This window comes from Chlorocebus sabaeus, chromosome 6 (assembly GCF_047675955.1).
Source record: "Chlorocebus sabaeus isolate Y175 chromosome 6, mChlSab1.0.hap1, whole genome shotgun sequence".
In the NCBI taxonomy this organism is placed as follows: Eukaryota; Metazoa; Chordata; class Mammalia; order Primates; family Cercopithecidae; genus Chlorocebus; species Chlorocebus sabaeus.
This window is the reverse complement of record NC_132909.1, coordinates 11,865,250-11,880,743: the sequence shown is the minus strand read 5'-3', so window position 1 is coordinate 11,880,743 and position 15,494 is coordinate 11,865,250. Positions and strand designations below refer to the sequence as shown.

The 15,494-nt window shown below is 52.8% G+C and overlaps 1 protein-coding gene across 1 annotated transcript in view; it reads right to left on the bottom strand.

Moving 5' to 3' along the window:
- The window catches only part of NOVA2 (NOVA alternative splicing regulator 2), a 38,873-nt gene extending 24,961 nt beyond the window's left edge, over nt 1-13,912 (bottom strand). The window contains exons 1-2 of the mRNA XM_007997270.3: nt 12,543-13,912; nt 180-323 (exon numbers count right to left, since the gene is read on the bottom strand). Coding sequence (XP_007995461.2) covers nt 180-323; nt 12,543-12,819 — 421 coding nt within the window. The 5' untranslated portion in view covers nt 12,820-13,912. The remainder of the gene's footprint in view (nt 1-179; nt 324-12,542) is intronic.
- Between the last annotated feature and the right edge of the window lie 1,582 nt (nt 13,913-15,494).

The window sequence follows — 15,494 nt, the reverse complement described above, 5'->3', positions numbered from 1 at the left end:
AGGCCCCTCGGGCTGGGGGCAGCTCTGTCCCCTTAGGGGGAAGGGAGGCCCCCTCCCCACCACTGTCACTGTCCCTAGGGCAGACCTTCCCCCTCATCTAGGGCCCAGGTGGGAGGGAGAAAAGGAGAAAGAGAGGAAGGGCTGGGAGGCCTAGGGCAGAGACCTGGGCCGGGGCTCACCAGGGTAGAAGTCTTTGGACTTGGAGAGCTTGATGGTGGCTCCCGTCTCCTTCTGCAGCTGCACGATGGTCTGCCCGCCCTTGCCAATGATGGAGCCCGCCGCGTAGCTGGGGATCAGCACCTTCAGGAAGTATTCGCCTTCCTCTGTGGGGGGTACACAGGGGTGGAGGGAGGTGAGCGGGGGAGGGGTCTTCACCTTTGGACAGGGTGAGCAGAGGAAACCCCAGGGGTCACAGTAGCAGTATGGAGAATAATACAAATAATGATCTTCATTCACTCATTCGTTCATTCAACAAATAGTTACTGGGCACCTGCTATGTGCCTGGCACTGGTCTAGGGAAATGGCCAGAAGAAAATAGACAAAGCTCCCCGATTTGTGGGCAAATGAGGCAAATAAGGCCGAAAGAGTTTTAGGGATTCAGCCAAGAGCTTGCACAGCTAGCTACATTCTTCTAGGTGGGGAAGACAGACAGCATATTTCATGTCAGATGGTGGGACTCCTAATGACACAAGAAAAGGCAGGAAAAGGGGGTCAGGGAGGGTGGGAGGCTGCAGTGTCAGAGAGGGAGGCCAGGGAAGCTCTTCCTAAGAATGTGGCATGTTTTATTCATCATCACACACTTCTGCAGCACCTGATAGGTGCTACACTGTTCTAGGTACTTTCCAAATACCAGTCCTTTGAATTTTCACACTTATCCTATGAAGGAACCCATCATACAGATGAGGAAACAAAGGTGAAGAAATCACCCAAGGACACTTGTAGACGGCAGAGCTGAGACTTGAAGAGTCCGTGCTCTGAACTATTATGATCAGCAGGCTATGGAGGAAGGAACAGAACCACATAGCTATGTGAAGGACGAGTGAATGCAAAGGCCCTGGGGTGCGACTGTGCCTGTGCTCTTCCCGAGGGACTAAGGAGGCCCCTGTGCCTGGGGCTGAATGAGAGAGGGGAAGAGTGGGAGGAGATGAGGACAAAGAGGGGTGCTGGTGGTGAGGGGTGATGGGGCTCACAGGCCACAGCGAGGTCCTTAACTTTTACTCCAAGTGAGATGGAGCCACGGGAGGGACGTGGCCTGACTTAGGTTTTAGGAGGATTCCTCTGATGTCCATGAGGGGAGCAGACCGTGAGAAGCAACGGTGGGAGAGCTGGGGGCCCAGTGAGGTGGCGACTGCAATGGTCCAGGCGGGAGGTGACGGCAGTCTGACAGGTGGAAGCGGTGAGTGGGGAGGCGGAGGAAGGCTGGATGCTGGGGATACTCCAAACACTCACTTTTGACCAGGCGCTGTGTTGAGTGCTTTGTGAGCTTGATCTCGTCCGTTCCTCACAACCTCACGGTGAGGTGGGTGGAATGAGCTCCATTTTTACACAAGAGGAAACTGAGGCACAGAGGGGCACAGAGAAGTGAAGGCACCAGCCCACGGTCACTACCAGCCCAAGGACACGAACACAGCTACTGGGCTCAGATTCAAATCCTATTCCAATTCAGTCTCCTCCCATCATTGCTTAACACCCTCCACTCCTGGGGACCAACACAATGAAGGACAGCCTCGAAGACCTAGATGCATGCCAGTGGCAGCTTGTGGAGTTTTGGCCATTCTTTGTTATAGGCCAATTTTCCTTTTCTTTCTTTCTTTCTTTTTTTTTTTTCCTGAGACACGGTCTTGCTCTATTGCCCAGGCTGGAGTGCAGTGGTGCAGTCTTGGATCACTGCAACCTCAGCCTTCCGGGTGTAAGGGGTTCCCCTGCCTCAGACTTACGAGTAGCTGGGACTACAGGTGCCTGCCACCACAAGTGGCTAATTTTTGTATTTTTAGTAGAGATTGGGTTTCGCCATGTTGGTCAGGCTGGTCTCGAACTCCTGATTTCAAGTGATCTGCCCACCTCAGTCTCCCAAAGTGCTAGGATTACAGGCGTGAGCCACCGTGCCTGGCTGCCATGTCCAGCTAATTTTAAAAATTGTTTTTAGTAGAGACGAGGTCTCCCTATGTTGCCCAGGCTGGCCTTGAACTCCTGGGTTCAAGTGATGCTCCTGCTCAGCCTCCCAAAGTGCTGGGATTGCAGGTGTGAGCCACTGCACCTTGATTATTATAAACCAGTTTTCTTGACCACGTGAAAAGCATTTTGTTAATGCAGTCTCAAGGCAAGTATCTAGCCTCTCCTGCCCCTGTTGCCCCTAAGTGCCTTCAGGGTGGAAATTCTGGACCCTTCTCAGTGTAAGAAGATCCTTTGTGGCCGGGCGCGGTAGCTCACGCCTGTAATCCCAGCACTTTGGGAGGCAGAGGCGGGCAGATCACGAGGTCAAGGGACGGACACCATCCTGACCAACATAGTGAAATCCTGTCTCTACTAAAAATACAAAAATTACCCGGGTGTGGTGGCGTGTGCCTGTAGTCCCAGCTACTCGGGAGGCTGGGGCAGGAGAATCGCTCGAACCCAGGAAGCGGAAGTTGCAGTGAGCCGAGATCGCGCCATTGCACTCCACTCCGGCCTGGCGACCCTTTGTGATTTGGCCCCACCCACCTTTCCAGCTTCACTTCCTCATCTTCCTCCGTGGGCCTCAGGTTCAGTGCACTTTTTGTTCCTTAAATGTGCCCTGCTCCTTCCTACCTTTGGGCCTTTGCGCATGCTCTGTGCCTGGCAGCTTCTCTTCCCCTCAATTTTTGTTTTTTCTTTTGAGACGGAGTCTTGCTCTGTCGCCCAGGTTGGAGTGCAGTGGCGCAATCTCGGCTCACTGCAAGCTCCGCCTCTCCCGTTAACGCCATTCTCCTGCCTCAGTCTCACAGGTAGCTGGGACTACAGGTGCCCGCCACCACGCCCAGCTAATTTTTGTATTTTTAGTAGAGACAGGGTTTCACCATGTTGGCCAGGATAGTCTTGGTCTCCTGGCCTCGTGATCTGCCCGCCTCGGCCTTCCAAAGTGCTGGGATTACAGGCGTGAGCCACAGCGCCCGGCCCTCCTCAGTCAATATCTTTTGTCCTTTAGGTCCTCACTCAAATGTTGCTTCTTCTTGGAAGCTTTCCTTGAACCCCAAAGATGGGATGAATCCCCTGTTTCATGCCTTCAGAGTAACTGATCACAGAGGTCCACTGTGGACCACATCCATAGAGGTCACCCGTGTCCCAGGGACTTGAACAGCGTCCCGAAAACTTGAACAGCACATAGTAGGTTTGCAATAAGCACTGGGAAAAGAAAGGGAGGAGTCAGGCCATCCTGCTTCCACATTTTAAGGTCTTAAACCATTCCCCAATGGTTTTTCAACTTTTTATTTTAAGCGAAGGAAGCCTATTTTCCCTCCTTCCTTCTTTCCTTCCTTCCTTCCTTCCTTCCTTCCTTCCTTCCTTCCTTCCTTCCTTCCTTCTTTCTTTCATTCTTTCTTTTTTTTTGAGACAGTCTCGCTCTTGTCACTCAGGCTGCAGTGCAATGGCGCTATCTCGGCTCACTGCAACCTCTGCCTCCTGGGTTCAAGAGATTCTCCTGCCTCAGCTTCCCGAGTAGCTGGGATTACAGGTGCTCACAACCACGCCCGGCTATTTTTTTTTTTTTTTTTTTTTTTAGTAAAGACGGGGTTTCACCATGTTAGCCAGGCTAGTCTCAAACCTTGGCCTCTTAAAGTGCTGAGATTACAGGGGTGAGCCACAGATCCCAGCCAGGAAGCCTATTTTCAATGTCTCACGTAAAACCTCAACATATAGAACAGATAAAAGAGAAACTGCTCTAACTCTCCCTGATTTCTCTCTGTCGCCCAGGCTGGAGTGCAGTGGTGCCATCACAGCTCACTGCTGCCTCGACCTCCTGGGGTCACACGATCCTCCTGCCTCAGCCTCCCAAGTAGCTGGGACTACAGGCGCATGCCACCACTCCTAGGTAATTTAAAATTTTTTTGTAGAGACAGGGTTTTGCCACATTGCTCAGGCTGGTCTCGAACTTCTGAGCCCAAGGGATCCGCCTGCCTCAGCCTCCCAAAGTGTTGGGATTATAGGCGTGAACCACCACACCCAGCCTCTGCCTGGTCTCTTAAGATGAAAGTTCTGTGTTTCCTTATGTGTTTAAGATGGAGGTGTAGGAAGAGGGGCTAGATGTGGCTTTGCAGGCATGGGGAAGGGTCCAGAATTAAGGAGTTTCCCTGAAACCAAGGCAATCCTCTTAAACTTGCTTAATCAGACCATTAAGCCTATTAGGTAATTAACCCCTCTCTGGTGCCTTCCTACCAGTCATCCTGAACCCTACTGAATTCATTCTCTTCTATGGACTCACGGAGATGTCATCTTCCCCACCCTCACCCTAAACTTGTCACAGATATGGGGTACTTTATCTCTGGAAGGCTCAGAAAGATGGAGAGGGAATTCTCACTAATCCCTACGACTCCATCCTCTCTCTGCGTCTTCAATTTCACTCCCCATCTTCTCTCCAGCCAAAGCATCTTCTCCGCTTCCCTCTGAGGGTGGAAGGTATTCATCTTCTCTGAAGAAAACTGGGGTCACCCTCTTCCCCATTTTCTGCCCCCTCTCTCTTGTATTTCTTCAAACTGTTCCTGAGAATTTTTGTATGAAACAGCAGAAGCAACCCTAGACTAAGAGTGACGTTTGTGGTCGGGCACGGTGGCTCATGCCTATAATCCCAGCGCTTTGGGAGGCCAAGGCGGGTGGATCACTTGAGGTCAGGAGTTTGAGACCAGCCTGGCCAACATGGTAAAACTCCCGTCTCTACTAAAACTACAAAAATTAGTCGGGCCTGGTGGCACACGCCTGTACTCCCAGCTACTCGGGAGGCTGGGGCAGGAGAGTCATTTGAATCCGAGAGGCAGAGGTTGCAGTGAGCCGAGATCGGGCCACTGCGCTCCAGCCTGGGTGACAGAATGAGACTCTGTCTCAAAAAAAAAAAAAAAAAAAAAAAAAAGAGTGAATTTTGCCACTAATGGGCTCTATGCCCTTGGGCAAGTTGCCTCACCTCTTTGGGCCTCAGTTTTCCTCATCTATAAAATGGGAATCATGATAGTGCTACCTCATGGGGTTACTATAATTAATGAAAGAGAAAATGTAAGGAAAGGTTCTTGGGATAGTCCCAGGCACATAGAGGATTTGAGAAATGTTAGATATCATCATTATCAGTATTGCCTACACCATGAACACAACTTCAGTGCTTATCACAGCATCAGACACAGAGCAAGCACCCTACACGTGGCATTTGTGGGTTGGGTTGAGAGGTAGGAGAAGGAGAGGCAATCCCACTTTGTTAATCACCCATTTCCCTAGGGGGCCATCCCAAACTTTTCCCTCCTTCTGTCCCAAACTCCTCAGCTCAAGGGATCTGCCCACCTTGGCCTTCCAAAGTTTTGGGATTACAGGCGTGAGCCACTGTGCCCGGCCTAAATGCATCTATTTAAAGAAGAAATTAGGCCAGGTGTGGTGGCTCACACCTGTAATTCTAGCACTTGGGGAGGCTGAAGCAGATGGATCGCCTGAGGTCAGAAGTTCGAGACCAGCCTGACCAACATGGTGAAACCCCATCTGTACTAAATACAAAAAATTAGCTAGACATGGTGGCACATGACTGTAATCCCAGCTACTTGGGAGGCTGAAGCAAGAGAATTGCTTGAACCTGGGAGGCAGAAGTTGCAGTGAGCTGAGATGGTGCCACTGCACTCCAGCCTGGGCAACAAGTGCGAAACTCCGTCTCAAATAAAAAAAAATAAATAAAGAAGAAATTTAAAAATCATTGCTAATAATTGGAGCTTGAAGGGCTGGTTATGTTTTGTTCTCCCTAACGTACATTAATATAAATATACGATGTTCAAAAGTGAAAAAAAAAGTTTGTCCATGGACCACCTTAAATAATCTCGTTGTATTAAACTAGTGCAAATCTGACTCCTGGAGACCCCTCTTCAAGTGAGTGTCCTATGGACAGTGATTGGCTAAGACCTCCCCTGCAGAGACTCAGAACTTGAGTCCCCCATTGTGAGCATCAGTTCATGCCGGTCCTTCCCAGAATTTTCTGCACATCTTTTCTGTTTGGGGGAGTTTCCCACCATGTGAGTCCTACCTCCCCAGAAAGAAACCAGGTCTCTATTGATCAGCCTTCCTTGCAGCAAGGGCAGACACGTGACCTCAGCTGAACTCAGAGCCCTCAGCCATCACGCACGCCCACCCTGTTTGAACAACCAAGGCACTGCTTGTGAGAAAGTTCTCCCTTCTCATGAGGCAGAATCTACATGCCAGAACTCCGCACCCACCCATTCCCATCCCACTCTTCACTCTTCGCTTGGGTCCAGGCAGCTCCCTCTACCCAATGGCAGAGTCTAAAGAACCGAAGATAGCAAGTTCAGGTCTCCTGATTAATTTCCTGCTGCAATTTCAAACATTTCCACCTTGGAAAGGTGCCATCTTTCCCTTTCCAGTCACCGAGTCTCTGCTCTTGCCCCTTCTGTACCCACCCCCTCAGGGATGCTTCTGACGGCTTTCAAAAATCCCAGCGCTTTGGCAGGCTGAGGTGGGCAGATCACCTGAGGTCAGCAGTTTGAGACCAGCCTGGCCGACAAGGTGAAACCCTGTCTACTAAAAATACAAAAGTTAGCCAGGCATGGTGGTGGCATATCTGTAATCCCAGCTACTTGGGAGGCTGAGGCAGGAGAGTCGCTTGAACCTGGGAGGCAGAGGTTGCAACGAGCCGAGATTGTGCCACTGCATTCCAGCCTGGGTCACACAGCAAGACTCCATCACAAAAAAAAAAAAAAAAAAATCAGCCAATACTCCCTTCCCCCTTCCATAAATAACCATTGCCTACCCAAGAGATTTAGGGTGTTGTAGTAAGAGTGGCCTATTTTAGTGTCAGAGAGTTCACCCCCTAAAGTGGCTTTGATCTTGGGGGTCATGAATGGCAAAAGTAAAGCTGAAGGGCTGTGGGTTGTCGAGGTGTTGTTTTTGGTGTTAGTCTGGATGCAACATCAATGTTAGGTGTTGTGCTCGTGGCACTTCATGGTTTTGTTTGGGGGCTGGGAATGGGAGAGCTGGCATGTTCTATGAGGGTACAAGGAGGCTGGGGTTTGACATCGGTATTGTCATTGGGAGCCTGTGGGGATGCTGCCGGCAGAGGATGTGAGGGTGTGGGGTGGGAGCAGTACGCCAAGGAGGGGCAGGACTTCAGGCGTGTGATGTGTTTTTGTGAATGGCGGTGTTGCCTATTTGGTGTGAAATGCAATACAACTAGAGTGTGCTTATGTAGGGATGAGATGCTGAAAGGTGTGATGCTGCCTTGAGTTGTGACTGTCTCTGAGTGAGAGAAAGGCAGATGGGCCACAGTTTTCTTGGAGTGAATCACTCCAAGATGGTGGTGAAAAGGGAAAATGACATTCTCAGTGGCACTTATATAATAATAATAATGATGATGATGATAGCGACTGTTTACTGAGCACTTACCATCTACCAGCCTTACGCTACGTACTTCACATACGCAATCTCATCTAACGCACACAACCCGGAGAGGTAGATCTTCCTGCCTCCATGTTTCAGACAAGCAGGCTGAGGCCCAGAGCAGTGAAATAACTTGCCCGAGGATTCCACACCAAGCACATGATGGTGGCAAGACATGAATCCTGAAAGATCTCATTCTAGGAGGGGCTCTTAACCCTGGTGATGTTGACTTCGTGATAAAGAATGTGGCCAGGCATGCTGGCTCACGCTTGTAATCCCAGCACTTTGGGAGGCCAAGGTGGGTGGATCACCTGAGGTCAGGGGTTCGAGATCAGCCCGGTCAACATGATGAAATCCCATCTCTACTAAAAATACAAAAATTAGCCGGGCATGGTGGCACATGCCTGTAATCCCAACTATTCGGGAGGCTGAGGTACCAGAATCGCTTGAATTCGGGAGGTGGAGGTTGCAGTAAGCTGAGATGGCACCACTGCACTCCAGCCTGGGCAATACAGTGAGATTCTGTCTCAAAAAACAGAACAAAACAAAACAAAATAAACAACAACAATAAAAGCAAAGAATGAGGGATATGGCTGGGAATAGTGGCTCACACCTGTAATCCCCGCACCTTGAGAGGATGAAGCGGGTGGATCGCCTGAGATAAAGAATTTGAGACCAGCCTGGGCAACATAGCAAGACCCTGTCTCTACAAAAAAATTCAAAGAATTAGTCAGGTGTGGTGGTGCACACCTGTAGTTCCAGCTACTGGGGAAGCTGAGATGGGATCATCACCTGATCCTGAGAGGTCAAGGTTGCATTGAGCCATGATTGCACCACTACACTCCAAGCCTGGGTGACAGAGTGAGACCGTCTCAGGAAAAAAAAAAAAAGAAAAGAAAAAAAGAGGGACGTTAGGAGCAAGATCTGGCTGGTGTAAGCTATGTTGAGGGTGTGAGATATGTATATGTGTCTGTATATGGGTTTTTATTTTGGGGGGGTTGACAGAGGTGGGAATATAGTCAGGAGTACGGGGGTCCATTATTATTGCAGCTTAAGAATTACGATCTGGGACGGGCGCGGTGGCTCAAGCCTGTAATCCCAGCACTTTGGGAGGCCGAGACGGGCGGATCACGAGGTCAGAAGATCGAGACCATCCTGGCTAAAATGGTGAAACCCCGTCTCTACTAAAAAATACAAAAAACTAGCTGGGCGAGGTGGCCGGCGCCTGTAGTCCCAGCTACTCGGGAGGCTATGGCGTGAACCCGGGAGGCAGAGCTTGCAGTGAGCTGAGATCCGGCCACTGCACTCCAGCCTGGGCGACAGAGCGAGACTCCGTCTCAAAAAAAAAAAAAAAAAAAAAGAATTACGATCTTTATCAAGGGGGGCCACCGTTTGTTATTGTCCTGCCAGACTGGGGTCATTTATTTCTGCAGAGTCCCTGACTAGAGTTTCCGTCCAACCTCTTCACCCAAGTCTTCCTGCCCTTAGTGCCTTGTTTTCCTCCCGGCAGCACCTGCCAGCCACTCACAGGGCCCAGAAGCGAGTGTGAACCGCCACCATCTCCTCCATTTCTCCCGTCTGCTCCCAGAGGCGGGCAGGAGGGGCAAGAATCTCATCTGTCCAGTAGGCCACTGCTTTCTGCGACATCCAGGAAAAGCCCTCACTCCTCTGAGCCTCAGTTTCCCCATCCAAAAATAAAGTCCATTCTAGTGTCTCCCCACACAATGGAGCCAGCCGCCTGAGTTCACATCATGGTTCTGCTGCTTATCAGCTGAGTGACGTTGGGCAAGTGACTTAACCTCTCTGTGCCTCAGTTGTTCATCCGTAACATGGGTTAACATGATAGAATTGTTGTAAGGATTAAGGAATTGATCCATGTCAAGCACTTCCCATGATAGTTCCTGGCATACTGTAGTATCATAAGTCTAGCCATTATTATAACTGATTATTATTATTCCATCATAGCGTGTTGGGAGAATGACAAGAAATTGTACATAAGGCATTAAACAATAATATAGGTAGCTATTGTTAGTATTATCCTTGCGGTCACTTTTTTTTTTTTTTGAGATGGAGTTTCGCTCTGCTGCCCACGCTGGAGTGTGGTGGCGTGATCTCGGCTCACTGAAATCTCTACCTCCCGGGTTCAAGCGATTCTCCTGCCTCAGCCTCCTTAGTAGCTGGGACTACAGGTGCCCACCACCATGCCCCGATAATTTTTGTATTTTTAGTAGAGACCATGTTGGCCAAGCTGTTCTTGAACTCCTGACCTCAAATGATCCACCCGCCTCAGCCTATCAAAGTGCTGGGATTACAGGCGTGACCTACTGTGCCCGGTTCCTTATGATCATTTTTATGTGCCTATATGGCAGATGAGGACACTGAGGCTCAGAAAAGGGGATGGGTTGAGCCAGCATCCCCCAGCTATGAATGTATATTATTGAAAGAAACCCTCAATTTTGGGGTCAAAGTCTTGGACCCTTGCCCAGCCCTGCCCCTGAGTGTGTTTCTGTCAATGGAGGCCTGTCCCTCTGCATCTCCCAGCCTCAGTTTCCCCATGGGTAAACAGAAGTGGGGTGGGAGACGGTCTGGAGGAGATGGTCCCTAAAGGCTCATCCTAATTTCCCCGCTGTGGAGGGAGGCAGGATAGCACAGTGGTTTTGTCCAGGAGCTCCAGAACCAGGCAGCCCAGGGTTGGGTAAATTCTAGCTCCATCACTTAGACACCATGTGACCTTGGGCAAGCGGTTTCACTTTGCCGAGCCTCAGTTTTCCTCATCTGTAAAAAGATGCTCAAATCATCTCTCCCAGGGGTTGTATTGAGATATTAACCCATATCTCAGAGTAGTAGGTGCCAAGTAGGCAGATGTGACTGTTATTAGCAGCAGTGGCATCAGTGTTAAATTGTGCTGCGAAGTGATCAGATTCTAAGCATCTCAGTCCCTTTAAGAGAAAGGTGGGAACCCCCTAACCTCTAGAGGTTAGTGGGTGGAGGGCTAGAGAGTCTGACTGGGCTCAGGGACCTCCTGGGTCCCTGATCTCTCCAGGACTGAGAACAGCAGTGGGGCAGGAAGGAGGGAAGGAAGTCAGGGACATATTCATGTGTGTGCTGGGGGTGGGGGAGCAGGAAGAAGGACAGGAAACTCCCTCCCATCCCCTCCCCCAACTTCCCTTTCCTCCAATTTCTGCTGGACACCCTTACGGGTATCCAGGGGGTCCCTGATTCCTGTCCCACCTGAGTGGAGGTTGGGGAGGGCTAGGATGGGAGGAAGAAAGTCGGCTTGTATTCATCTGCAGGGAGGAGGTGGGAGGCCCCCACCCCACCCACTGCCAGGCCTGACGGAGAGGAAAGGGTGCATTCTGCCTGAAGCCATCCCTCTCCCATCCGGAGGAAAAGACCAGAGGAAGTGGAGATTTTGGCAAGGTGACCGCGGGGAGGGGCTTGTCCTCTCTGGGGTCTCCCTCCTACCAGGGAGCTAGGGGACTGGGCTCTGAGGACCCCAAGAAATCCCACCTTTTCCCTGAGCTCTCCACAGCAGGGCATGCACCTAGAGCTCCCAGCTGGGCTTTTCTTCTCGGGTACGCACACCTCCTTGGGTCACACACCCAGGGAGAGCCCCTCTCTTCCCTCACACCGCCTTCCATGGTGTCAAACATTCAGCAATCTCTAATACACAAGGACACACACACACACTCTCCCTTGTCAAACACACGCAGAATCATCCCCATATCTCTGGTGTCACACAGTCAGCCATTTCACACACACACCTCTCCTTGTTACACCCATACACACAGCTGGGTGTCATACGCACACGTGCCCTGTCACATGGGGACCCATCCTTCCTTCTCCTTTTTACACACCCTCGTGCGTTTCACCCACAAGCCCCAGTCTTTCCCTCGTCATACACCCACCTTCCCTGTTGCACACACCCCCTCTGATGTCACTGTTGCACACCTCCATGTGTCACACCCAGCCACAGCCTCTCTGGAGTCACACCCACACCCTTTCCTTGTCACATCCCCTCACCAGCTTCTCTGAGTCCCACCCCACCCCAGCCATGCCTGTGTCACACACACTGGACCCCTTTCCTCTCATCTACACGGCCTCTTCTGGCTCACGCCCAGGACCAGCCCATTCGGCGTCCCCCACACACCCCCTTGCTTGTCACACACACCCTCTCATGTGTCACACTCTGCCACAGCCCTCTCGGGGGTGACAAGCACACACCTTTCCTTGTCACACGTACCCGCTGGAGGGTCTCAAACATGGAGCCCGACCCCTGTCCCCTTTCTCATACACCCCCTCTATGCTGTCATATTCCTGATCCCTAATGTCACACATCCAGGCCGTAGAGGGCACACATACACACACACACACACACACACCTGTCCTAGTCTCACATTCTCCCACCTAGCTTTACACACCCACCCTTTCCTCCATTTCACCCCACACACCCACCCAGCCTGTCCCCACGCACGATCCCTCCAGGGCCACACAAGCCTTCCTCTGGGACAACCCTTGTTCAGGACATCCCCAGGGAGGGAGGCTGGGAAGCTCCCGGTCCACAGGCCTCTACTCCTTCCCCTCCCCCAGCCAGGACACGCGAGCCCGGGGAACACCCCTGCCCCGAAAGGGTCACATCACACACCCCTCAAGGACACACAAGACATCTGCCCTGAGGCTCTCACGCCCCCCATCCTCTGCGCCCCCCAAGGACACTTATCACGCCCTCCCCCCCAATCCCTCTCCTCGCAGACAAAGCTCCCAGCCCCGGGCCTCGGCGAGAGGAGGAGGGGGTCCAGCCCCCTCCTCAACTCTCCGCTCTGTCCCCCACCTCGGGGAGGGGTGTCTCTCCCCTCCCCAGAGCCCTTGCACCTGCCACGGGAGGGGGGGGAAAGGATGGAGAAAGGCGAGGCCCCCTGCCCGCTCCCCCGCCCGGAGCCGCAGCCCTTTCTCACCTCCCGTGTTGCTGCGCTTGGTGCAGACCACCTCGGGGGGCGTTTCGAGGGGCCTCTTGCGGGAATCCGGGGCCTCGGGCTCCATGGGGGGGGCCTGGGGCGGCGGCTGCTGCTGCTGCGGCGGCTGCGGCGGCGGCGGCGGCGGCTGCTGTGGCGGCGGCGACGGCTGCTGGGGAGGCTGGGGTTGCGGCGGCGGCGGCGGCGGGGGCGGCGGCGGCTGCGGGGCCGCGGAGGCCGTGAAGAGGCCGTGCACCGCGCCGGCGGCCATCATCCTCATGGTGGGGGGGGCGGGGGGCGGGGGGCGGGGGAGGGGGAGGGGAGGGGACGTGGGAGGGGGAGGGGGCGGTGAAGGGGTGGGGGAGGGGGAGCCCCGGAGAGGGAAGGCGGGGGTAGGGGGGAGCCGGTTCTCGGGGGGCTGACAGAGCCTGGAGAGCGGCTGTGAGCAGAATGGCAGGGCCGAGGGGGGTCTCCGATAGGGCCGGGAAAGAACTGAGGGGTGGGGTCTCTCCTGGGACCACGGAGGCTGGGGACTGGACGCGCCACTGGGGGGACGAGACCCCCCCTTCTCCTCTTGGCTCCCTGGGGCAAGAGGGCCGAGCCCCCCAGACCCTGCTCGGGGCGGGGGGCCGGAGGAGCGTGGCCGGAGGTGGGAGGCGGAGGCGGCCGCTAGTGGGGACCCGGGGGGCGGCGGGCGCGGGCGGCGGCGGCGACGGGGCTGGCGGTGGCTGCTGGCCCGAGCATCTTCTTCCCGGAGGCTCCCACAGCGCCTGGCCCCTCCCACCCCACGAGGTCACGCCCATGCCGGGTAGGGCCACGCCCTTCGGCGCCCCCATTGGTCCAGCCTTGAAGCCTGGACCACGTCCCTCTGGGTTGGCCACGCCCCTCCCGGCGGCCGAGAGCTGGACCCGAGTTCCCCAGGCTGCTGGGAGGACCCGGGGCTCTTCCAAGCCGTCCCCACTCCTCACCTTGAATGAACGTTTATTGAGCACTTACTGTGTGCCAGGTCCGGTTCCAAGCAAGCACGTCACAGACGTTATCGCATTTAATCCCCAGAGCGACCAGCTCTGTGAGTTACACTTATTATCCCTATTTTACAGATGAGGAAACAGCCTTAGGAGCATACTTTGACTTCACTTGGTCAAGACAAGAAATTTCGGCTGGGCGCGGTGGTTCATGCCTGTCATCCCAGTACTTTGGGAGGCCGGGGCAGAAGACTCACTTGAGCCCAGGAGTTTGAGACCAGCTGGGCAGCAATATAGTGAGGCCCCATCTTTACAAAAAAAAAATTTTTTTTTTTTTTTAATTATTAGCCAGGCGTGGTAGCACATGCTTGTAGTCCCAGGTATCCTGGAGTCTGAGGTGGGAGGATCGCTTGAGCACAGGAGTTTGAGGCTGCAGTCAGCCATGATCAAGCCTGGGAGACAGAGCAAGACGTCTCAAAATAATAATGATGATGATGATGATGATGATGATAATAATAATAATAATAGAAAAAAGAAAGAAAGAAAGAAATTTCACTTCACTCTTTTTCAATCCTTTCAGCTGGGAAATTCTCCTTCAACTCTTTCATCCATCCTTTGAAGAATCAGCACCGTGATGCTGAAAGGCCTCAAGGGATTGAATTCACTGAGCAGGAGTTGCAGCCTGAGCACCCGCCCTGGGGCACAACTGGCTCTCCATTCAAACAACAGTACTTAGAGCCTACCTACTAAGTGCCAGGCACTGTGTTTGATGCTGCAGATACAACAGGGAACAAAACAGCCTTGGCCCTTGTACAGTATTACTACTCATGTCATTAAGAAAAATTGGTTTTCAGATGACAAAGTGGAGGCCTGGGAACATCGAGGGTGGCTTGTCCAAGGGCACACAGCTTGAGAGAGAGAAACTGGGATGTGAACGCAGGACAAGTCCAATTTCAGAGCCCAAAATCATTGGAACTAGGGGGCCTTTCTTTGGAATGGATCCTTGCTGTTATTCTGTGTTCCTTGATACCAGAATTTCCTTCTCCCTAGATTCTTAATCTCCAAGGAATCTTTCCTTCCTGCGTTGGTCAGAGGCAAGATTAGGCTTAGAGGGGGTCTGGATGTGGGTAATTGTGGCTACTGTGGAATCTGCGGCAGGGGGATCGGCTTCAACATGCCCCCTGCTCCTCCCTTGCCATGCTCTCAGGTCCCCAGGATGGGGGGGTAGCAGATGGCCTGGGGTGGATGGGGTGGCTACCCATCTGTCCCCTCCCCCCCATTGTCCCCAGAGCCAAGGGGGATGGGAGGGGGCTGTGGTCCAGTGCAGTCTGGATCCTCCCCCTCCATCTTCCTGGAGGGAGCTGAGGAGCTGGTTGCCATGGAGACAGGAAAGAGGCAAGAGGGATGCAGAGAGATACGGGGGTCAGGCTGAGTTCCATACCTTAGACCCTTTGAGTCAAATAGCCTCACACCACACAGGTACGTATCCCAACATCCATGAAGTTAGCTGTGAAGTTTCCCCCTCTGTGTGACACACACAGTCACACTGGCCCTGTTGCAGGTGCACAGGTGCACAGTTTCAACACAGTCTCACACAGAAACACTCACAGGGGATAGGCACACGCACACACACATACACACTCATCTGTAATGCACATTCAATCATGCAGATGCAAAGCCACAACACAGGCTCTCATACACAAATAGACACACACATATCTAATATGGAGGTATGTCCCAGGTGCACATATTCAGAGCCACGACAGTTCCACACTTGGCCCCGCACACTCGGAAAAGTTACAAATCCATGATCAAAGTCACAGGACATCCATGGCCTATGTTACATAAGACATATGAGCGACATGTGATGTATAGACTGACGAACAGACTCAGTCATTCTTTGCACACACATCGGGTAAACACACACATTTAGATACACAGCCCACACCGGCTAACACACACAATAACCGGACTTCACGGGTCACTCAGT